This window comes from Camelus dromedarius, chromosome 23 (genome assembly GCF_036321535.1).
Source record: "Camelus dromedarius isolate mCamDro1 chromosome 23, mCamDro1.pat, whole genome shotgun sequence".
Lineage (NCBI taxonomy): Eukaryota > Metazoa > Chordata > Mammalia > Artiodactyla > Camelidae > Camelus > Camelus dromedarius.
In genome coordinates, this window is record NC_087458.1 from 13964837 (window position 1) to 13990079 (window position 25243).

The following is a 25243-nucleotide window of genomic DNA, read 5'->3' on the forward strand; positions in this document are numbered from 1 at the left end:
GAATATGAATGGAGGTGGGGGGAATTATCACCACTAAACATCAGAGCCCAAGCAGGCCCTCATGCAACCTGGATGGTTCAAAAACCCTCAATGTCAGCACTCAGTTCGGTCTCAGACTGACAGAAGCCAATGCAAGTCCACTCCAAAGTCCACCCCTCCATCTCTTCTTTGGTATTTCTTTTCTTGGGCACTTTTCAAAGACAAAGTACCAAAGAAGAAAAAGTGCTTTCTGTTATAATTTATTAAATAAACAGGGAAACAGGCACCATGAGCGAAATCCTGCAAGAACGGCAGGCAGCAGAATCAAACTTGCAAATACATTACAAATTAGAATTATCAGATGAGAATACGAAATATGAGTAGTAAGGGTGAAGAAATCCAGATAGAAACCTAAAAATCTACGAACAAACAGATGAAAAAAGGAAATAAATAGAACCCTATAGAAGTTAAAAAAAAATCCTAAATAGATCACAGATTTAAATGCAAAAGGGAAAAACCTACCTCTCTTCAGAATCCCAGGGTGGTCAAGAATTACTTCAACAAGGTGTGAAAACTGTCAGCCAGAAAAAAAGATAAATTTAACTCTATTAAAATTAAGAATTTCTGTAAGTAAAACCACAGTGAGATCTCCCCTCACACCTAGAATGGCTATTATCAAAAAAACGAAAACAAAAGAGAACAAGTGTTAGAGAGGTTGTGGAGAAGTTGGAACCCCCATGTACTTTTGGTGGGAATGTAAATTGATGCAGCCACTGTGGAAAACAATTTCAAGTTTCTTCAAAAACTTTAAAATAGAACTTTCCATATGACTCAGCAGCCCCACTTCTGGGTATATACACCAAAAGAATTAAAATTGGGATCTTAAAGAAGTATCTACACTCCCATGTTCACTGCAGCATTATTCACAATTGCCAACATGTGTAAACAACTCAAGTGCCCATCAACAGACAGATCAAGAAAACGTGGTCTACACATGCAATGAAATATTATTCAACCTTAAAAATTAAGGAAACTCTACCATTGGCAACAACGTGGATGAACTTGGAGGACATTATGCTAAGTGAAGTTAACCCTGTCACAGAAGGACAAATACTGAAAGATTCCATTTACATGAGTTATCTAAAATCGTCGGAAGTATAGAAACAAAATAGAAAAGCGGTTGCCAGGGGAGACGTTAGGGAGAATCAGGAGTTGTTCAGTGGGTGTAAGGCTATATTTATGCAAGACAATCAAGTTCAAGAGCTCTCAACTACAACCCAGTACCTCTAGTTAACAATAAAGTGTTGTGCACTTAAAAAAAAATTTAAGAGGGGTGGGAGGGTATAGCTCAGTGGTAGAGCACATGCTTAGCATGCACGAGGTCCTGGGTTCACTCCCCAGTACTTCCATCAAAAAATGAATGAGTAAACCCAATTACCTTCCCCCCCGTAAATAAACAAATAAAATTTTTAAAAAAAATTTAAGAGGGTAAATCAGTTGAATATTTTACAACACACACACACACACACCCAAAGAAGCACAAGGAAATTTTTGGAGGCGATAGATATGTTTAGCACTTTGATTGCGGTAATGGTATGATGGTATATGCAAATGTCCAAACTCATCAAATTGTATGTGTTAAATATATGCAGTTTTTTGTCTTCAATTATGCCTCAGCAAAGCTGTGACATAATTAAGAATTTCTGTTTATCGGTAGAATTGAGAGTGAAAATAAAACCACGAACTAAGAGAATACATTTGCAACATATATAAACAAAGGGTTATATCGAGATTGCTACCAGTACTCTACCTATCAGTGCAAACCAGTTTTTAAAAAGGACCAAAAACTTGCCTAGACCCTTCGCAGATGAAACAGGAATGGCTGATACATGTGGGAAAATGACGCTTAAGCACCTGAGTAATCAGAGAAGCAAATAAAAATCGTAAGAAGTCTTTTCATTATTAGCCAATTGTGAAAAAAATAGCATTCTGAGTAAGATACATGTGAATCGTAAAATGCAAATGGCATGTCTAATTATGTGGGGAAATAATTTTACTTTCCTAAATGAAGTTCTCAAGGGGTTCTCTGCCACCACTAAGAACTTCTGCACAGCAAACCCCGTGAGAGGGGTGGGGATTTTTCCCCTCCTTGTTATATTTTCAGCACCTATAGTGCCTGGCACTTAATATATTCTCATTAAATATTTGATGGAAGGTGAAAGGGAGGAAGGAGGGGAGAAAGGAAGGAAGGACTGAGGGCAAAGATTATGTCCCAGGTGTTTGCACATTTAGGGGCTTAAAGCTCTAGTCTGTGGCCTGTGGAGATAAAATCCTGAGACTAAGTCCAGGCTCTAAACTTGGGGAGGTCAGTTAAACTTGGGGGAGTCAGTGAAGCCCTAGGAATCCATTTTTCCCTGTTTCAGGGGATCAGGCCCCATCCCGTGGTGGTGGTGAGGTTCAAGGGTGCTTGGACAGTGGCTGGTCACCCATTAAAGCTTTATGCAAATGATAGTTGGCCCCCAAACAGTTTGGCCCCAAGGTCTGAGACCTCCCTGTAAACATGTTTCTGGATCATTTGCCTCCGGAGGCCTCCAGGGCTACAAACCCTCCCTTCCCGCTGGCGGCTGTCTGCACCCCTTGAACGGCAGACAGAGTCTTTCTCCTGCAATCGGAGATAAAGATACCGGGGGTGTTGACAATAAGCTTCACCTGCCTCACGGGAGCAGGCAGGTTCTGGATCGCTGAATGAGTGTGAATGATGGGGCAGAGATACCTGCTTCCCTCGGGGACAGAGCCAGGTCACGCCTGGGCCCAGGTCAAGAAATTGAGAGGACCCTGGGGGCCAGTGCGGGGGGGGGGCTGCAACCCAAACCCATTGTTCACCTTAGGAGAAAGGCCGTCCCCTGTGCCACTCACGGCCCTCCGCCCTCCACCTCACTCCAATCTACAAGGCTGGATATTTAGGAATGTCATCCAGGCTGAGCTTAGCCTCAGTCAGCAGGCAGGTGGGCCACTAGGGACATGGGGACAGGAAGACGGCCTTTCCCTCCATACAGCAGAGGCCGTGTCGGATGAATTGGGGCAGCCTTCCTGGTGCCACACCTGCAGGAGGAGCCCACATCCTCCCAGGGGGTCTGCCTGAGACCAGCTCCCGGACAGAGACACCCTGAAATACCAGCCCTGGCTCCCCTCCTCTCTACCGGGCAGCATCTGACCCAGGTCAGACCCAAAGGGCCAGGGGTTGGGACATGGCCTCCAGGATCAGTGGGACTCAGGCTGCCGTGGATGGCAGCAACACCGCCAGCTGTAGCCAACAGAAGTCCCCAGGAGGGTGACATGTAGAGCCACTTAGAGGGTGGAGTCAGCACCGACCACACTCAAGGGTCAAAAAGAGAGAGCAGTGAGGGACAGTAATAGAAATAAGAATCAAATAGCAAAAAGCACATTTTCCTGGGTGACCATTATGTGCCGGGCATTTTACACGCTTGGTGTCCTTTAATTTCTCACAGCCGCCTTAGTTGTAGGCTTTGGCATTATCCCCGCTCTCCTGAGGCCTGGGGAGTTTCACAAGGTCACACAATTGCCAGGCCCAGAGCAGGTCTTGCGAGCGCACGGTGTCTGACTCCTGCACCTGCTCTCCTCACCATGCCGCTCTTCTGCCCATTAAGAACAGATACCTGTTTCTGTGGTTGGTTTTCTAATCTGAGACCACAGGGTGTCAGGCTCTGAGCTCTTATGAAGCCAAGGGCAAGGCAGAACCCTCTCATTCTGGGAGATACTAACCCCGGTAAGTCCTGGCACCAACTAAGAGCCAGACTTACAAAAATGGGAGACACTCCAGGCGCCACCTTCCTATAGCCCCTGATGCAGACCAGTGGGAGCTCTGAGAGCCCATGGGAAGGGCGGAGGCCTGGGCATGGAGGGAGGCTCAGCGGGCCTCCTGGAGGACGCGATAGCTAACCTGAAACCTGAAGGATGAGTGAGTTAGCCAGGGGTGTGTGTGTGTGTGTGTGTGTGTGTCGGTGTGTGTGTGTGTCAATGTGTGTGTGTGTGTGTAGTGGTGGTGGAATGTTGTAAGAGACCTGTGCAAAGACCTGAAGGCCGGAGAGAGCAGGGCAGGCTGGAGGAAGAGGAGGTCTGGGGACTAGAACCTGGAGGGCAAGGGGAAGAGGAAGGAGACAAGGCTGAAGATACTAGAAGTCAGACGTAGTGGTGTCCACTCTGCCTTCAGAAAGATTGCTCGGCTTCAGGGCACACATAGGAAAAGAGCAGCCTCCCCACTTGCATGGACCACGGGAGAAACACCACTGTTATGGATGCAAGGGGTGGGCTTCAACCAGGGTCAGGAGAAGGGTCCAGAGCAGCTGGCCAGAGCCTCCTTCTCCTGCGCTGGCGCACCGCAGCCCTAGGGCACGCCACTTGGGGAAAGACGGACCACGCCTTTTGGCTAGAAGCTCATGGGGCAAGAACCCGCAACTTGCCTTGTGTTGACCCATGTGCCCCTTGACAGAGGTTCCACAGTGGCACACAGGCGGGCATTACCTTGGGGCTGGCAGGTCCAACCTGGGCAGAGGGCAAGCCCAGAGCAGGTAGGAACAGAGCGTCTGCCAATCATTGGGGCAGCTATGTCTCATGTCTCTTCCCCTACACTCCATCCTCGCCGCTGCTGCCAGAGGGGTCTGGTATAAAACACATCTGATCACATCTCTGGCCTGCTTAGCTCCTAAAGCCTCTGGAGTTGCCAACACAGCTGGAGCTTTAGCCCGATCAAGGCAGTAGTCCCACAGTGTCCTAGCAGTCATCGCGGTCTGCTCTTCTACGTGTTCCCATTTTTTAAAAAGCAACTTTCATTTAAGAATGGAATAGATGTGGGGGAAAAAAAGAATGGAACAGATAAACCAGTAGAAATGGTTAATTTTATTAAATCTCAACCGCTGAGCACACATCTTTTTAAGATTCGGTGTGATGCTCTGGGAAGGACACACAAAACGTCCTTCCTGAAGGATGCTGTGTCCACACACAGCTCTTAAGGGGATGTTCACACTGTGAGCTGAGCCAGCTGCTCTTTCTGCAGAATACCATCTTCATTGGGATAAGTGACTGACAAACTGTGATTATGCCGATTTAGGTATTTGTTAGACATTTTCTGAAAAAATGAGCAAAGTGAATCTGTCACTTCAAGGAGGAAAGAAAAACTGACAGTTTTCACTGTCAATAATAAAATTCGAGCAGTCAAAAGAAAATTCAGCCCTTGAAAACTCACACGTGCTTGTGAGCTTGACAGCTCCCCAAGCCTTGAAGACTTTTCTGATGAGATCGGTGGTGATATTAATGAAAGCGGTGTTATTTAATATGGTGTAATGAAATGTGTCAACGTTGGGAAGAGCTGTCTAGCTCAGAGAACCAATAATTTTCCAAAAGACCAATGAATGATGTTACAAAATCAAGCATGGATTAAAAAACCTATTCAAAGTGCAAGATGGACCAGTGGATTGTTTTAAAATAAACTATCTATTTACAACAGCTTTAGATTTAAAGAAAAAATTATGAAGATAGCTTGGAGAGTTTCCACATAACCTGTGCCCAAGCTTCCCCTAGACATCATGTATTAGCATCACACACTTGTTATGATTAATGAACCAATACGCACACATGATTATCAACTGAAATCCATTGTTTATTCAGATTTCAAGAGTTTTTACCTAATTAACCTTTTCTCTTCCAGGACCTTCCGTCCAGAGTATCACATTACATTTAGTCACCACGGGTTATCTTCCTCTGACAGTTTCTCAGACTTTTCTTGTTCGGGGTAACCTTGACAGTTTTGAAGAATGATTGGTCAGGGATTTTGCAGAATGTTCATATATATATATATATATATATATATATTTTTTTTTTTTTTCCTTTCTAAGGGAGGTGCTGGGGATTGAACCCAGGACCTCATGCATGCCAAGCATGTGCTCTACCCCTGAGCTATACCCTCCACCCAGAATGTTCCTTGATTGGGATTTGTCTGATGTTTTCCTCATGATTCGACTGGAGTTATGGTTTGGGGGATAAAGACCACAGACATAAAGTGGTATATTCATCACATAATATCAAAGGCATATACGATTAACCTGATGTATGGCTTTTGATGTGTGCTTTTGTCACGTGGCTGAAGTAGTGTTTCTAAGGTTCCTCTACTGTTACGTTACCGTTTCCTCCCTTTTCTTACTGTTCTTATTGGAAGGAAATCACTAACTGCAGCCTGCACTTGACAGGTGGGGAATTAAGTTCCCCCTCCTTGCAGGCAGAGTATGCATATAAATTATTTGGCATTGTTCCCACGGGGGATTTAACCTTTTCTTCTCCATTTATTTGTTTATTCAATCATTCATGTATATCGATATGGATCCATAATATTTATTTTACACTTTGGGTTATAATCCAATACTTCTTTATTAACTTTGTTGCTTAAATTGTTCTAGCTTAGGCCACCGGAAGCTTTCAGTTGACTCCAGTGTCCCTTTGATGTATCCCCATCACTCGGGGGGGGTGTGTGTGTGTGTCAGTGTGTGTTTTGAGGGTCTTGTATATTTCCTGCCCCAGGCCTACCAGGGTCAAGTCATTTCTCCCAGAAGCATCAATTCCTTATATTAGAGAATGGTATTAAAAACCAAGGTCTAGGAGCTAGGTACCAGATTCAAATAACCTTTAAGGAACTACAGCTTGTCAAGTTTGGGTGTCATAGGAAAGAAGAATGGCCACAGAATCTTTAAAAAGGCTATTAAAATACTCTTTCTGCATGCACATCTTGATGTATCTGCATAAAGCCACATTTAACAGACAGCAGTGCAGAAGCAGAAAGGAGATCCAGCTGTCGCTATGAAGCCAGACATTAAAAAGATGTGAAGAATGTAAAACAAATGTAAAGCCAAATTATTTTTCTTTTGGAAAATATAGTTATTTTAAAATGTGATTAACATGTAATCATTTATTATTATTCTTTTAAGGAAGCTAATAGATTTTTTTAATTTTTTATTTAAATTTCTAATATGGTAAATCCCAACAGGTGCAGCTCACATAAACAGAAGATCATTGCGTTTCTCAATAATTTTTAAAAGCATAAATGGTCTTGGAGACAAAAATCTTTGAAGCTGGTGACTGAACCACACCGGACCAGTGGCTGTCTCCCTCCAGCCTCTTACACCCTCCTGGGACCCTTTCCTACCTCTGATCATGCTGGTGCTCAGATCCACCCTTCTCTTCTTTGCCTCCCGGCCAACTCCCTCCCACTTCTCAAGATGCTCAGATGTGTTCTGTGAAGCTATCCCTGAGTCCCTAAGGAGATTTAAGTTTGCCCTCTCCTCTATCCCCCTGCCCTTGGTACAAATTTCTATCTCAATGTGTGTCATGTAGTGATTGTAGTTTTGTGTCCCTGCTTCTCTCTTGAACAAGGGCAGGGGCTTATGTGATGCGTCATTCTACCCTGGTGCAGGATGTAATGCCAGGCGCATATTTGGTATGTTTGTTGAAGGAATAGATGACTGTCTGACCCAGTGACACCCATCTCTTCCCATGACTGCTGGCTTTACATTCATTTGCACGAACAAAATATATCCTTCTCCATTTTTCTGGGGCAAAGGCCAAATGTTTACGTCTTGGAACTTTCATTTAATTCAGCAAATATTTTTCAGATGTCTGTTACATTCCAGGCACTGTACTAGGAACCAAAGATAAGAGACACATGTGTGGAGATTTTGTCTAACAGAAAATAGCTCATCACTTTTATGGTTGTCCCCAATCTGCCTTCCATAGTTAAGGGTGTGCAGGACCACAGAGCACAGAGCAGTCAGCTGCATCCAAAGGCAGCCCTAATCCTGGGGCACAAATAGACCAAGGAGCAAGTAATTATCCTGTAAATTCAAAGATCATAGGCAGCTCCCCTAGGTAAGGAAATGTAGAAAATATATTACGCCGGATGGTGGTCAGATTTGCCCAGATTCAACAACTCTTTGCTCTAATTCCTCTTGAATAAATGGTACACAAACTTGACCACATGCTTCTTCTCTCAGTACAAGGTAAAAAGAGGTAGAAAGACGAACAGAGGCAGATGATGTAAGAAGTTTAGACAGTCCTCCTTGCGGTGCCCTTGGCCGGCAACGTGCGGTTCAGTGCTGGCGCGTCGCGGCTGCAGTGCAGGCAGACACTTGTTCGGAGATTTCACGCTAGAACTGCGAAGGCTTCCTTTTTGCCACTTGCTCGGTATTTGAATTTTGGCCCAAATTATCTAAATGTGCGTTGTCCCATCCAGCAGACCCAACTTTGACCACTGAGCACTTGAAATGTGGCTGGTGGGACAAAAAATACTATTTGGAATATATTGGATTTAATAAAACATAAGATTAAAGTCAATGTCATCCATTGCTTCCTGTTGTTGTTTTTGTTTTAACATGGCTAATGGAAACATTTAAATGACACAAGTGGCTCACATTATATTCCGAATGGACAGCGGAGTACCCTGCAGCCTCAGTTCACCGTCTGATGATCAGGGGAGCAGAGGCCCTGGTCTGAGTCATTTCCCTGCCCCATACCGACTGTTCTCTTGGCCAGAAACCCCTCCATTTAACTCCAAGCGTTGGCCTCTGCCTGCCTTTGCAAAGGTAATGAACACAAGATCACTCAGAGCAGGCTCTTGCCCTCCCCTGAGAACTTCACGTGGAACTCCCCACCTGAAAGGTAATCTCCCAGCAAATCTCAGACAGGCCATCAGGCCAGATCTGAGGACAAAGGAGGGGTTGTTGATGGAATGTTCCAGTCCCTACAAGAAGGTCGATTCTGAATTCATCCTTTCTCCTCTCCCCACCCTCCTGCACCCGAGGAGAACGTCAGTTCCCTGAGAAACTACCCCCCCCATCGAAGGTCCCCATCTCTGAGCCTCCTGGCTTCCTGCTGCCAGAGTTCTCAGCAACAGCCCTGGAATCCAGGCAGGCATGGACAGCCCCCCGAGAAAAGCTCCCTCTGAGCTGCTCACCTGGCCGGGCTGAACCCCAGACACGAGCCTGACAGCACGGAAAGCCTGGTTCAAACCCAGTTCCGCGTGCAGAGTCTGTATTCATCAAAGACAATCTTCCTCCACAAAGGAAAACAGAAGATTTAGTGGGTGTTCCCCATTTTTAAAAGCATCACCATGTTTCCTGTTACTCGGGCCCAAGATGTCTTTAACACCTTCCTCTTCTCCGCTTCTCTGATCAGTGGTCACCTCCAGTGACTTGTGCCACCAAGTCGTTCCTCCAGTTAGTGCCCCTCCCTCCCCTCCCCTGCCCCCCTGCACCGGGCCATGACTTGGCCCAGAGTGACTGCAATAACTTCCCCCCAGATTCCACGCTGCTCCTGATCCTGCACTTCTGCTCCTCACCCCAATCTGGCAACCAGGCGTCTTTATCCCCATTTAGTGATAAGAGACAGAGATTTGAGGGGGGAAACGTGTGGCTGTAAGTGGCGGAACAATGAAGCATTCCGGAGTCCAGAGGGCTCTGGCTCTTCTCCCACATTGGTTTCCCCATCTCAGTGGAATGAAAATAAAGAACTGAAGTCCTGTCTGTCCAAGCTGTGCCCGTGTCTCCACTGGTCCATGTCTGAACAACGAGGGAAAAGTTTAATCCATCCCCAAGGCGTTCCAAACGTCTGACTGTCGGGGGCTGGAGGACCCAGTTGGCTGCCATGGTGGAGCCCTGACTCACTGGGAACTATAATTAGGTCTCTGTTATGCTGCTGACTGGAGTTTGTTTTATATCTAGTTGTCTCATGTAGATTGTTAATTGTCAGACATTTTCTTAAATAAATATACTAAAAATATGAATAATATGCCTTGCCTCCTTACTAACCTCTAAGCTTTATAAGGATGAAAGCTACGTCTTTATCTTTACGGCATCCCATAACGGGGCTTCTGGCCAGTAGATGCTCAGGAAAGTTTTGTTGAGTTGAATGATTTCTGATGCCTGGTGGACAACGTCCCATCTGTTAAGGAGGCATCTGAGGTCCTTTCCAGTCCCCTCAGCTGTAATTTAATTTCACAGCCTTGGGTCAGCCATTCCCCAATCCCCCTTCCCCCGCCTCCAGTATTTAAGCCACAATAGCCGTCTTCCCCCTAAATACTGTGTTCTGCTCTAATTATTTCCTCTTCCCTGTATCCCTGGCATTCCCCTCATCTCTCAAGGCCCCGATTAAATATCCCCTCCACCATGATGTCATTCCTAACCCTTCTCCCACCTTGCCACTGTGGAACTCAGCCTACCTCTTTGTTAAAAGTCTAGTGATATCATAACGATCTATCTACAAACCTCTTCTCACCCGCTAGAACAATACTCTGTGGGGAAAGATTAATTATTTCCAGAACCCAGTGAGGAAGGAAAATAGGCAGCTCTAAAATATTATTTTATTTTGTTGAAGGAGAATTCAACAAAGGCAAAGGAGTAAGGAGGCAGGACATGGAGAAAATGTCTTGATTCAAAAAAAGCTTTTTCTCAGATTATAAAGGGGGTCCCTGGCTTGGTTAGGAGAAGAGGAGAGGATGGGAGACTGCACAGGCTTCCTAGAGAGGTTATCAGAAGACCCAAGAGAAGTCCTTGCAAGATGTGTCAGGACCATGATGGCAATGAAAGAGATAAAGACGGCAGGGGCTGCAGTGATGGGCATCTCCAGATGATGGCAGAGTGACCACACCAGATGGGCCCCTCCTCTTCCTCTTCGCCTACATGGACCCTGCCCAAGACCCAAGACTATGACATGGCAGTGGGGTTGGAGAGGAAAACCCAGCCTGGTGGAAAAGGGACTGAAACTAGACACGGGTGGCCATATAGAAAATAAAGACAGATATATTTCTTGGAAAGCCGAGTTTTCAAACTAAAACTCCTCCTCTCTACTCCCGCCTGGTGACTGGCACAGAGATAGTTTGTAGTGTTGAGTGGATGAATGAATAACTAATTTAGATTTGCCACCCAGATGCTGGACTTTTTATGGTAGGCCTAATGGGTACTTAATTGTTGGAGTTTGGGGGAAATAATAAATAACAACATTGGTGTTGCTTCCCAAGTTTGTGACCAGCTGGCAATTATTACAAAGCAACCAGCCAAGAGGAAATAGTTTTTAAATCAGCTTTATTGGTAAATCTAATTAAAGAATGAAGTTAGATCTGTAGCCACATTCAAGATCTCTAACACAGTCCTCTGGAATGGAACTGTTCCCCAAGCTGCACTTCTGTCCCAGGAACCGTCCACATGGATGAACCAAGAACACCTAAAGCTGAGTCCAGACCACAAGTAGACACCAAAGATCCACAGACTCGGCTGAGACACGCATGCTCAGCAACTTTCCCCAAACCGTCCATCAGCTACTTTATCCTCCTCCTTCCGGGAGAAGCAAGCTGGGGGGAGGAATGAAGCCAGGAGTGTTTCTCTAGTGGAATTCTCCTCACAGAAACATGAGTCCAGAGGAACGAAGTTTCCTCTCTAAAATCCAAAAGTAGCTTGTTTCTGGCACGACATATGATTTGTGATGGATCAAGGCCATTTGGCCTCCCAAATGCCACAGTCCTCTTCTAATGCCATTAGATCGGTCCTCCACCCAAGCCTGTCTGTTCAAGGTGGAATGAGATAGCCCTGATGACTTAGGTGCCTTTATGTCTTTTCCCTAGCTTCAGAGCAGGAGCAAACTTTCTTGGAATGACATTTCAGCCTCCTGTTTCCTGCTTTCTCCCCCGGGTTACAGCAGATGGTTGGAAAGAAGCAATTTGTGTATTACAAGAAACAAAAGAGCGTTTTGAACCTTTTCAGCTCACATGTCTCCTGGATCCCCTGTTAGACACATATAACCATTCTCAGGCTTTGTCCAAACTATAGCTTAGGGCTAGGATTAAGAGAAGATACCTGGCCAGGATGGGCGTGTGACTTCAGGCCAAACCTTCTCATAAATATGTGTGTGTACGTATGTGTGTATAAATACTAGGTACGTATGTAGGTGTATGTAAGTAACGTTAAGTATGGCTGTGTGTATACATATATATGCATGTGTGTATACATACATATGTGAATAGCTTGAATTGTGAATATGAATATAAATGATTTTTAAAGTTGCCCTGGTAGCCAAAATTGAGGTATGTAGGAAACAGAGTATAGAGTTGCCCATTCATTCTCCTTCTGGAAGCTGGGTAATCTGGTCAAGCTCCACGTTGACTGTAGATGCCCAAATCTACGTAAGCTGTTTAGGGAAGTTTGTGATGAGGTGAACAAACAAGCAAACCACCCAGACATCCTTTTCTTTAAGGGACAAAGGACCCAGCTCTCGAGTCTGTGCTCTTTAGATCATCTGTATATTCTAAAGTCACCAGACGATCGTTCCACCCTCTACCTGCTTTGCCTTGGTTCACTCCCATTACGTAGGAATACACTGTTGGGACATTCCACTTTTTATTCCCACGAGGGGAAAAAAAATGGGCCTAGATTTCTTCCTAACTGGGTCAGGATTAGATCTGACTATGAGTCAAAGAAATACAAAATAATAACAACTTAAAAAAAGAAAGAAGTTTATTTTTTCCCTCTCACAGAGACATGGGAACAGAGAGAGTTCAGGGTTAGAACTGACAGCAAAGCTCTCCTAAGTCCTCAGGAACCCAGGCTCCTTTGACCTTGCTGTGACACCACGTATGGCCTCCATTCACAAATTCATCTCACAGCCTCAGATAGCTGCTCCGGTTCCAGCCATTACATCTGCATTCCATCCAGGAATAAGAAGGTGACATGGAAGAAGAGGGGAAGGACCATTGCCAGTTGTCTTTTCAGGAAAGTACCTCAAAGATGCCATCTCACCAGGCAGGACTTAGTCAAATGAGCACACTTAACTGCACTGGAGTTTGAGAAATGTAGCTTTATTCCTAGTCACCTGGTACCTAAAATGGAGGGTATTATTTTAGGAGAGAATAGAATAAGGGGAATGACTAGCAGCCTCAGCCACACCTTGAAATAGGATGTCTTCGATCCGTGTTGGTAAATCACTGGCAATAAGCTCCTGTCACCAACACTTTCACCATCAACCTCACTCAGTGCCTCAGATTCCACCACCAGTCAACCCTCTCCTCCAACCAGAACGGTCTCTCTGCATCTGCACTTGAACATGCCTTGCAGCCTTTCCTCTGTACTAGTACCTACCTTTTGTTTAGAACATCCTCCCTCTTTCTCTCTATCTTCCTAAATTCTATCCATCTTTGAAGGCTCAGTCCAAGCCCCTCCTTCTTGGTAAAGCCTCTTCTGTCCTTCCCTTTTCCCAATAACCTCTCTCTTTCTAGAATGCCCAAATTAATCTGACACCTGGCATATATAGGCATATATGTTGAGTTTGTGTGCACATCTTTTTCTTTCAGCTAGATCTTAGGCTCCTTGGAGGTACCAAGAAGGGTATCATGACTTCTCTAGACCTCTCGCAGCACCTGGGCACACATTTGTTTCTAAACGTCCTGTCACTTAGAAGTCAGGGTTAGGGGAACAATCAGAAAACTGAAAGCCAGGAGAAATGAATTAGAAACTGAATTCTGACCCTAAATAGCTCTGCAGCCTTGGGCTTAATTTCTCTGATCTATAAAAGGAAGCAAGTAACACCAGTCCAATCCAATCCAGAGAGCGGTGGTAAGGACCACACACACACACACACACACACACACACACACCCCTTTGTACAATGCAAAACGCCACACAAATTTTAGGTATGCAGCTTTTGTCAAGGTTTTGTTTTGTTTTGTTGGGTTTGTTTGTTTGTTCGTTTTGTTTTTTAACTGCAAGTAATGAAAACCAACTCAGGCTAACTTGAGTAAAAAGGGTCTTTACTGGAAGAGCACAGAAGATTCCTCACAGAATCATAAGGTATCCGGAACCCAGTCTTGGCAAAAGATGGGGAGCAGGGCAACTCTGGGGTCCAGACGGCAAGAACGGTTTGGACACCTCATCAGCAGCACCTCCAGGATGAACTCACTCCAAACAAGTGCCCAACTCTGAGCCGCTCTCTCCGATGCGAGTCCTGGGAGGGGGTTGTTGGCCGATCTTTGGTTATGTGTCCCTGCTCCTTGGTTACAACAGCCCAGGTCACCCTGGTTTATAGTCCCACAAAGTCTACCCATGATGAAGAAAGGTCAAAGCCCTGAAGGAAATCAAGGTGATGCTATCAGTAGAGTGCGTGGAGGCTGGATGGCCAGAAAGCAGCAAATGTCCACAATCAGCTTAATAAGCACGTGTTGATTGAGGGTCAGTGGCCCACTCCTTTGACTCTGAAGCCATTTTGCATTATGAGATATTTTAAGCAACTTCTCTAGACCTTATCAGTGAGCACCTTGAAGGACATCCATTTATCAGATCCCTTCCACCCATGGCAGTTAGAACAAGACATTGTAGAGAGGAGACACCAAACTACTTACTCGATGAGGGGAGGGCACTGGAAGGGATGAGGAAAGTCTCAGCTCTGCCATTATTCTTTAAGTTTGGAACTGACAAATTCTTTCCTCTGTCTTCCCAATTTTGATTCCTGTGAGGTCCACCTGGAACTCTCCTTCTCAGCCTGTGGATCTGGGCTCCCACCCTCATCTCTGCCCTAACGTCTAAGCCCCCAGGTGACAGATGGCTGCAGAAAACTCCCATGACCTGACTGCTTCTCCTTGGGAGTCAGTTCTTAAGGTGCCTTTGGAACTGGAATTTTATCTGTGTGCCTCTAAAAAATAAAACAAAACAGACCACTCCCCGACAACTGTAAATCCGGCTACGGAAGACCCAATGCTGAGATTTAAAGAAGCTACAGTGAGACTAGGAGCCTCCTTATATCCAGTGAACCAGGGTGGGTGTGTTTTTCTTCTTCCTTAAATATGGTCTGAGACTCCCGTAAGCCTTTCATCAGTGACCAGACCCCGAGAGCAGGGTGTGGCCCCTGGCACAGTAGCCAACACACATTGGATGCTCACCACGTGCCCAGTGCAGGGCAAAGTGTTTCGCATGGGCTTTCTCACTTATCCTCCTAACCCCTCTGAGGCAGCCGCGACAAGTACCCTGCCTGTCCAGTGGCTGAGGACTCAGAGGCTCAGCAGGGGGAAGTAGCTGGCCCAAGGCCATGCAGTCAGTAAGGGGGAGGAGCTGGATCCGATCTAGGCGTGCCCCCCCTTTCAGCTGGAAGGGGAAAGAGAGAAGAAGAAAGGAAACACCAATCCCCTGTGAAATCTTGGACGGAAGACAGGTGCCCTTCTAACACGAGTTCCCTCCCAGAGCTTGCATGTGAGCAAAAATATAAATTTCCATTGTGTTTGAGTGATTATCAAATAGGGAGGGGTGGTCACAGAAGGCAGCATTAGCCCCGTCCCTGCACACAGCTCTGCAGACTGCTTTGAGAAGGCCAAGTCTAGGCTGATCCTGCGGGATGAGTAGTTGTCACTTAGGCAGACACAAGGGGTGAAGGTCTCAGACCCATGCACTCTCTGGAAGCTGGAGGTGAAACCAGGGCTGGCCCGGTGGAGGCCAGTCTGTGATAGAGGCTTCCTGGGTGGGCTCCACCCAACCCGGTTTCTCTCCTTCCAGGCCCTCAGTGAGAGGGGAGCTAACCTCTAACATGGGGTGCATGAGCTCAAGGTGAGGGTGGGAGGGTCTGAACAGTTGCAGGTGGGTGAGGAAACATACAAAACAACGGTGCCCCCCTTTGAGTATGTCTTGTGGTCTTACAGCCATAATGTCTCCTGACCTCTTTTCTCCATAAACGTAATCATCACCCATCCATATACCACATTTAAAATTGCTGAGAATTGTGGGAGAATCTATCAGGGGAGCCACTGTCTGTTGCTATGACCCTGATCCTGGCAAGACATCTGCCTTTGGACCTGCGTGAAGAAACTTCCTCCTGCCCCATGACTCCGCTCCGATTCCTAAGCAAATGTTCTCATGATGTGTATCAAAAACTGCTCTGTATCGAGGGAATGAGCTTGCTGGTGAGGATGGAATGCTCCTGGTGCCACCTTCTTGGGGAGGAGGGAGGGGTGTGTGTAAGGACTGAGGTCTCTGAGTCCCTGTTGGCAGGAGGGTAAAAGCCACTTCCTCCTTATATTTTGCTCTAGACACTCAGTCACTCTTTCCCTTCATGTAAAGCTTCTTCCACGTCCCTGTTGACAAAAACATTCAGGTTCCCCAGTTCCCTGCCCACCAGCCCTGCCCCTGAATAAACACCAACTCATTTGTAAGAGGTTTTTAATTTCATCTTGGTACGCCATTAAGGAGTGGAGTAAGGATCTCTATTCGTTTTCATTCACATAGAGTCTGCTACATTCTCCAACTGATCCTCACCACGGAAGCCTGCGGGGCCATTACAGCATCTGCACGATTTTCACTCACCAGACTGGTTTGGGTTTCTTGGTGGTTTGCATAAATTATAAAAAAAGAGCACAAAAATCACACAACATAGACTCAGCCCATCAGGGGGTGCGTCCCCTCTGGCCATGCAGAGAGCGATGGGGACCAGCGGTTTGGTCCGGGGTCTGGTGATGGGTGACATCCCCAGGAGTGAGGCCGAGCCTGTCCTGGCCCCTCTCAGAGATGTCCTCCGTCTTCCCCATCAACCCGCTCTGGTTTCTCGGGAAGCCTCCTACCACAGAAGTGGCCCGTCCTAGCACCACATGGGAGGACAGGGGCGGAACTGTCCCCATGTACAATGGCAGCTGGGTCTTCTGTGTGCAGCGTCAGGAAAGCGCTGGACGGAGGATACCTGGGTTTCCACCTGGACCTCCTCTGTCTCTATGAGCTCCAAGAGGCTGTTAGCAAACAGAGCCTCTGGGACAGGGGTCAGCAAACTTTTTATATAAAGATCCAGACAGTACAGATAGTAACTGCTTCAGGCTGTCTGGGCCACATCCAATCTGTTGCATATTCTTCTCCTTTTTGTTTTTTTACAACTTTTTAAAAATGTGAAGACTCTTCTTAGGGGGCAGACCATAAAATGCAGGTCTGTAGGCTGCAGTCTGCCAGCCCCTGGTCTAGAACACCACGATGCCCTGTGCAGCCCATCGGTCACAGCCGCCTCCCCACTGAAGGCCTCTGGCACCCCCCTGAGCTGCCCTGAGCTGGTGCCTGCAGCCCAGGCTTTGCAGAAGGGGCTGTGGCAGGCAGAGTGACCCTCAAGTCCTTGCTCAGCAGCCCCAGGTGTCCTCCTTTGCCAAGTGGCTGGTTGGGCTCGTTGGATTTTAGGAAAATACTAGATGTTAGTTTCAGCTCTGCTCATGGGTCCTGGGGGTGAATTAAGCTTCAGTGTCCCCAGTGAGGTAGGTACATGCTATCAGCCTCATCCCACACTTGCAGATACTGAAGTTCAAGAGCAGAACTGACTTTCCCAGTGCTACCCAAGAGCCACGTGTCCACATTTCAAGGAAAAGCCAAAGAGTCTAGGCTTTAAGTTCTTGAAGGACACGATCAGGGATTGTTCTGTCCCTTCGAAGCCCAGTGGTTCAACCTCAAACAGCAAGAATCCACGGGTGAGGGCTGTCAGCCACACAGAGTTGCTCGATGACAGACCTCGATGACACTCTCTGAAAACAGAATTGACTCAAGCACTCAAAGCTACGGGCCTCGGTGGAGCAGCACTCACTGCCCTGCCCACAAATCTCTTCCAACTAAAAATAAAGTTTATAAAAGTAAATTATCTCGTTTTATAACTTAAGTGCATCAAGCATTTCCTTAAATATAGTTCACACTGAAAATAAAGTTACTTTCTGCTGTACAGTTGGTGTCTGTTATAATTAGGAATAAACTTTGATGATAAAGTTTGAAAGATATATCACACTCACACACACATCTATCTATCTGTCTGTCTGTCTGTCTGTCTGTCTATGGGTGTGTGGATGGGTAGACATATGCACCTCTCGACAAGAGCATCCCTCAAAATGGGGGGAAGCTGTTAGGAGTCTCTAGGTACCCAGTTTGCATGAGAATGCCTATATTAAAAGTCCCTGTCCTTAAGGATAAACTCATCTTCATACCTAACACTAAGACTCTTATTAGAAACATTAAACTATGCAATCCGTAATGTATTCAGTCTTTGGAAATGCCGAGCTACACCACAGCATGATACAACAGCATCCCCGACAAAACTCCCTGCCCACCCACCTCTTCCCTGGCCTCCCCCTCCAAAAGCCAGCCGACCCCTCACGTCACACGGCTGGTTCCATCACGGGAGCCTAGCCACAGGACTCGAGGGGAGGACTCAAGAGGTGAAGTAAGAATTCTGCATGGAGTACAGGTGGTCGATGGGGTTCCCCACTCTGGGCTGCAGGGGCCCAGCTTCGGAGGTTGCTAGGAAACAGTCACCCAGGTTACTGAGGGAGGTGTCGTCACTATCCAGGTCGTGGAAAAGGGGCTCGGCACCTGAAATGGAGATGAAAGACAAGCATGAGGGTCTGGGAGAAGCAGAGCCACTTGGCGCTCGGGAAATGCAACTGAATTCAACGAGTGGGTCTGAGCATCTCCCCCCACCCCCCCGGGGGGGCGGGGAAGCTTTCTACTGGGTGCTGGGCGGGGGGTGGGAGGTAGGGAAGAGCTACACAGAAGAAGAGGAAGGACCATAATCCTTGTCCACAAAAGATCTCCAGTCTCCTTAGAGGGCTCATGTCTAAACTGCAACAACTGAGAATGACCTGAACTGGGTAGGAGACCACACGATGCTAAACTGAGTGCCGCATACGCCAATGTCAGCATGTTTAACCGGTGAGGGTGGGGAGTGGGCGAGACACAGCACCACCGGCTGGAGAGACAGGGGCAGGGCTCTGAGAGCTCTCTGGCCAGGAAAATGGTTCTTGAAGGAAGGACGCTAAGGAAACAAACACCAGCTCTGCGAAGGATGCTCATGAAACCTCCGGTGATAACACTTGTCCCTTCTAACAGCACGCGTGTCCCCAGATGTGTGCTGCGAAGGGAAGGCAGGTTAGGTGCCCATGCTCAACCAGTGTACATTTCTGACAAAGAAACCGGCAGGGTCCATGGAGGAGCAGCTGGGGGACCGCCACGACCAGGACCTGGAGGCTGGTACATTCCACCTCCACTTTAAGTAAACGGGAGAGATGAAAACCATAGTTTAGAAGGTGTGTCATGTGGCTGTAATTATTCATTTTACTAAAGGCTGCTTCACAGGAGTCCTTTATGTAACAAGACCCCTAGGACTCTCAAGATGTAAGAATTTGCAAAAAAAAGTCCTTTGCCCTGTTTCTGCACAGCCGCGGAGTGAAGGCAGGTACAGGGAGTAAAGGGGATGGGCTGCGACTGGAGCGCACGCATATACAACCGCGTGAGCATGCATGAAGGAGGCTGGCCAGTGAAGTCCCTGCAAAGGGCCGGCTCTTGATAAAGTTTTGCTGAATGCATCACGTGGGAAGACAGGGCTGACTTTAACAATAGAATTTTTTTTTTTAATGAAGGCCAAAAAGAAGTTGACAAAATTTGTGAGCTGAGCTGTGCATCTCTGACACTGACATTCCGAAGGCTCGTTGAATAAAGCTTTGTGTTTAGCTATCAGGGTTACTGACCACATTTCACAGCACAGACGAATGTATCACAAAGGCCACTTCCCTTCCCTGTATACAGATGCAGCGGCCTCCACTTGGCCCTGAGATTGAACTCCAGCCTCCCACACCAGAGCCTGCCCACCGCATCAGGGTGCCCAGGCCCCAGCTTGTGTCCATCTGCTTAAGCAGCAAGCAGGGCAGGCTGGGGGCCTCAGCTGTCCCTACACTCGGCATTTAAAGCATCCCGCACTTCGCTGGGACAGGACTGGAGAACGAGTACTCTTCACTTCACAAGTCAGTTTATGTTCCAGGAATCATATCGGAACACCTACTAGTATCGGTAACAGGATAGTCCAATTAGAACACTTGTTTTCTCTGCTTTTCTGTATATTTTTTTCTTATGTAAGAGTTTGCTTAATTAAGGCCTCAGCCTAGACCACTGATGTTGCCTGTGAATGTGTAAGTGTGGTTCCTGGTGTGAAATGGAAGACTTGAGAAATTCAATCCCGACAGACAGGTCTGCAATGAACACAGAAGCTCCTATTCAAACGAACAAAGACGCAGCTTTGAAGAGGAGAATAAATGGAAACACTACTAATGGATATGTGTGCTGGTCTTTCCTCTGTAGCCATCAGTTAGGTGATTCTAGCAGTATCTTGTGGGACACTTATTCTGCTCTGGAATTTCAGTGAGCATGTAGGAACCGTGTAGAGGTGTCTGGGTGGGAACAAAAAACTCACGCAAGCAAGTTGTGCAAGGTGCCTGTGGGGCTTGAGTCCCTCTTACCATAGGGGTGCATGTGGTCTCCAGGCATCTGGGGTGGGGTGAGACCCTGTCGGAAGGGATCGGAGCTGTAGACGCTCTGCTCGATGGCCAGGAGCTGCTGCGGGGTGGGCAGCGCCGTGTAGGGGTTCATGATCCCCTCCATCCCAGCGCTCCCGCCACCATTTGTCTGAGCTGTGGGACAAAGAAGAAGAAAGGTCATTCTCCACATGCAGCCCAGCATCCCACTCTGGGAGGGAGGGGCACAGAACACTCCCCACTGGCTGGTGGACACCCAAGTTGTGTGACCATGGCTAGATCTCTGGCTTTCTAGATCTTGATTTCCTCATTTGTAGAATGGAAAGGTTGAGGTGCCATCAGTGGTTCCCAGCCCGCGTCCTACCATGGGCCATTGGGGATCACCTTGAAGGATGGGGATGTCAGGGAGCTGAACTTGGAGAGCTTCTTTGAACTATGTCATTGAAACAAAAGCACTTGAATGCTACCCACTGGTTTCGCAGCCACTGGAGTGGATGAATCTAGAGATCCTTCCAGCATCTTCCCACTAGGAGCCCATCAGTCAAGCGAGGCTCACGACCCAGCCGACCTCATGGAGCCAATATGAAGACTCCAGGAGATTGTGTGTATGTGCTGTAGAACCTCAACTTGCTATGCTTGTACATAGAGTTTTATCAGAAAAGGAGGACTCAGTTCCTGCATCCACATCTGGCTGTGGTTCTCTGAACATGGGGTCCATTAACTCTCAGAGATTTTATCTTCCACCAGCCTCTACCTTTTTAAGTCTACCCTAGGAGCTGTCTGTAGAACGCTTCAGAGTTCCAAACACTAGGAGTTTGTCGCCTCATAATGCCTCGTTGTGTTCGTCTCTCTTTGAGCGTGTTGGCCTATGGGAGTCAACTTGCTTGGCCTGTCCTAAAGTCCTCTCATATCTGTGACCCTTTTTGAGGTTCAGAGGGCTGTGAGATGGGACCAGCAGGCACTGTTAGCCTACCCCAGGGATGCAAGCCTGAGGCACAAGGAGGCGGAAAGGCAGGTCTCAGAGCAAACAGCACTGCAGGTGGAGCTGGGGCAAATTCAGGTCTTCTGACCAGTGTAGGGCTCCACCCTACCCCAGCGCTCACGTCCTTGCTTCATGTCTCTCCTTGAGCATCTATCTTGCTATTGAAATAGTATTTGGCCTAGAAGATGAGAAGCTAAGGGAACTCTTGGCTGCAAGAGTCAAGTTCTAGGTTGAGCCTAGCTATCAGGCACAGGGTGAGGTCCACGTGAGATAAGGGGCTCTTTAGGGGCCAGACACCACTGACACATTCCACAGCCTTCTACGCATGGTCCACAGGCCAGCAGCAGTGAGAGCTTGCTAAAAATGCAGAATCTCTCGGCCCACCAAGGCCTTAAGAAACAGAATCAATACTTTACCAAATAATCAGGTGATTTAGGTGCACATTAAAGGGTGAGAACCCCTGCTCTAGGGCACAAACAAACCACTCAGGAAGTTCTGCTGGATGGTTGGCTGAGTTGGGGAACATATCCTTTTAAGGATGACATTGGCCTAACAGAGTTATCCTTGCTTCTTTCCTTGTAACTTCCTTGAAGGGTCCCACAGGCTGCCCCTCTTCACACGCTCCCCAAACCTCATACTGCCTCTGTTAAAAACAACAAATGAAGGTACATGGAGGTAAGGGTGAGTCCAGGCGGCACGGCCCAGTGGAACTTAGAACCAGAGAGACGGGGTCCAGTCCCAGCTCTTTTATGGATCTAGGACAGTGGTTGGTCTTGAAGAGCCTCTGTGTGCTCATCTGTAAGATGGAAATGTTAATAACTTCTCTGCTCCCCTCGGTGGCAGGGGGTGGTTTGAGTCAGGTCAGCATGTGCGGGAGCAAAAGTGCTCAACAAAGGAGGGGATTTTTATTTCCCTATCATTATTCTGACTACTTTCTGTTATTTTGGGAAGGGGTAAGTCACAGTGGCGTCTTCTATTATTTTGATTTGTCTGGAAGAAGGAGGGCCAGGCAGGATGAGAAACTGGGCGTGTGTCTGAGTCTGCAGGTCGTCCAGACACAGTGCCCTGACACTAGGGAAGGGTCCGGGAAAGGGGGCCTGGGGCGAGGTTAGTGCCATTTCCAGTCTGCTGTTCTGGACAGGCGCCCTCAGCCTGCTCACAGTTCTAATGATTCTGTCCCTCCCAGCAGGTCCCATCTCCCAAGCGGGTGTGGACTGGGCTTCCTGGAGCCCAGAAACGTCACTCCAAGGTCTTCGGAGGCCTCTGGCAGGAGAGGCGAGGGCGGCGGCGAGGCCGGGCCGGAGCACCCGGCAGCTTACCGGAGCTCAGCCTCTGGCTGTTCTGCTGGTCCTGCTGCTGCTGCTGCTGCCGCCGGGCTAGCTTCTTCATCTGACGAGGAGAGGAGCACAGGGTTAGAAGGCAGGTGGCCGGCAGCAGGTTCCCGGGGCGAGGCAAGGGAGAAATGGCTTGTGGGTAAAGCAGAGGGACCCCTTCCCCGGCTTTTACTCAGGAGAGGAACCAGGGAACCACGCTTCAGGAGCAGAGGCTGAGGGCTTTGCACATCTGCCCGCGGACAGACAGCTGGCGGGGGGTGGGGTGCGCGGCTGGTCTTAGCAGGAACAGAGACTTCCTCTCCGCAAATAAAATTTGCTGCTTATGTTGTGACAGTTTTATGTGCGGCATCAGTGAGGGGATGTGGGATCTGCAGCCCAGCTCAGATGTGCAGCCAGGGCCTGCTGACAGGGTGTGATGATTTGGGATGAGTCAGGAGGCTGATCCTCCCCCCAACCCCGTCACTCCCCTATCTGCTGGCCCTCGTGGCCGAGACGCCCACCAGGAGATGCGTGCCTCCGGATAAGGAGCTGGTCTCCCAAAGCACCCTGTTAACACACAAATTTCCCAGAAGGAACATTTCAACCCCATGTTTCTCAAACTGTGTGCTGTGAAACAGCAGGGTTCTGTAAGACATTAATATAAACTTTGAGTGTGTGTGTGTGTGTAGGAAATACTAGATTTAAAAAACAAATTCTTTACTGCAAGACTTCTCAGAGCTTCAAATATGCTCTCTGCTTTAGGAATCCATAATTTATATATTCTGTCAGGATCTTCCCATGAAGGACCATGGCACACACATCAACAGCCCTGGTCTGAGGAGTTCAGCTGGGGAAATGCCACCTTAACCAACATGATCGGCTAATGAGATAGGAATTTATCACCCACTGAAGATGAGGGCTCTAGAGAAATGGGCCACTAACACACGCATGTGGAGGGGGCAGGAAAATACATGAGTAAAGGTCTCAAATAAATAAAAGACCACGGCAGGGGGGACAAAGACCTGGGGGGACCCAGAGGACAACGTGACGGTTTGGGACTGTAACAGGGAGGGGTGGGGCACTGGGAAAGGTGAGGAAGGACTTCCACTCCACGGGCCACAATGTTGTCTTCGACCAATCACATGGGTGCTTTGCAGATTTCTTTCTGAAATTTAAAAGGAACTCTGGTATCTGGGTTAAATGAGTATGAATTAAAGAACCCGCTTTTACCAAAAGACACAAGAAGGGTATTTCTTCATGCAGACGGCTGCCCGACTGACAGTCACGGCCACTAGGAACACAAAAGCCATCTCACAGAAACAGGCTCCCTGCCTCTCCCCCTCTGCAGGGCTGCTGCGGCCGAAAGGACCGCTGATCACAGGATTTCTGAATCAGGGGAACTACTCTGTTTGATGCATTGAGATTAGAAACCCTGCCGGGAAGTACAGTGTCCGACTACTGTTTCAGGAAAGCAGCCACACGGAGACAGACAGAAGTACGGAGCAGATTACCTTAGCTCTCTGGTTCTGGAACCACACCTGCACGACGCGGACGCTCAGCCCTGTCTCTGCGGCCAGGGTCTCCCTCACCTTGAAAGAATGGAATGTCAGAAATACAGAAATATTGGCATCTCGGAGGAGGAGGCAGAACATTTGCTACACAGCATGCGGAGAGGCCAACGGGCCACGTCTCGCATAGCGGCTGGCTGGTGTATAACGTCCAGCAAAATCCCAAACACAAGAACGTTGCTTCCCTTCAGGTGGAGAGAAAGCCCTTCCCTTGGTAGACAGGGAGAGGAAGATACATTAACTTAGATGTGCCTTCTGAGATGTACTTTCCCTGGGTTTCTACCTTTGGAAATTAGGCCTTCAGGTGGTTGTTAGATATTAGCAAAATCTATTTTTATGTCTTAGCTGTACGCCAGGCATGTGCATTAACCTTCTGAAGAAAAACAGGGTGAAAATCATCTTGCAAAAAGCAAATGGTTCTCCTTTGCATTCTTCTCCTAATTTAATAACTAATAACTAATTAAATTGCTGACTTAAATTTCTGGTTTTGTCCCTCATAGCTCCAGGTGACTTTGGGTGTTTCATGAAAACTCATATTCACTGTGAGCCCTGCCCAAAGGGAATAAGACAAGAGCCGTCGGGGATCCGACAGAGCAAGGCAGGCACGCTGACGCAGGCACGTGCACCGGGGCGGTGCAGGGACAGGACATTGGGAACCCCACTGTGAAGAGATGCCTTTAAACGTCTGCCCTCCAAACAGGCGCACGGTGAGGGGCTGGCAAGGTGGCTAGAGTGGAAGAGGGAAGAAGCACAGGCTTCCAGAGACTGCCCCTGTGACGCCCTGCCCCTTCTCGGTTAGATTCTGGGAAGGATGTGAGGCCAAAGGAGCTCCTTGAATAAACACGTGAATAGAGCAAGCTGGAGATCTTGGGAAGTTCTCGCCTTTATCAAGCCACTCGGGCTGAGGGTTAGGGGAAGGGGGCTGAGTAGAGCAGCTTTTTCTGAAGCACATCCTTCTGCTAAGCCAACTGAAACAGCAGTGTGCCCAGGGGCCCACGGCCACCTGCTGAAACCCTATCCGTCCTTCGGAGGCCCCTCTCAAAAGCCACCTGTT

The 25243-nt window shown here is 47.8% G+C and overlaps 1 protein-coding gene across 1 annotated transcript in view; it reads right to left on the reverse strand.

The window, feature by feature from the left end:
- Positions 1 to 18229: 18229 nt before the first annotated feature.
- LMX1A (LIM homeobox transcription factor 1 alpha) overlaps positions 18230 to 25243 on the reverse strand; it is a 130139-nt gene continuing 123125 nt past the window's right edge. Inside the window, exons 5-8 of the mRNA XM_031435871.2 lie at positions 24133 to 24210; positions 22628 to 22697; positions 20312 to 20482; positions 18230 to 18392 (exon numbers count right to left, since the gene is read on the reverse strand). Coding sequence (XP_031291731.1) covers positions 18232 to 18392; positions 20312 to 20482; positions 22628 to 22697; positions 24133 to 24210 — 480 coding nt within the window. The 3' untranslated portion in view covers positions 18230 to 18231. The remainder of the gene's footprint in view (positions 18393 to 20311; positions 20483 to 22627; positions 22698 to 24132; positions 24211 to 25243) is intronic.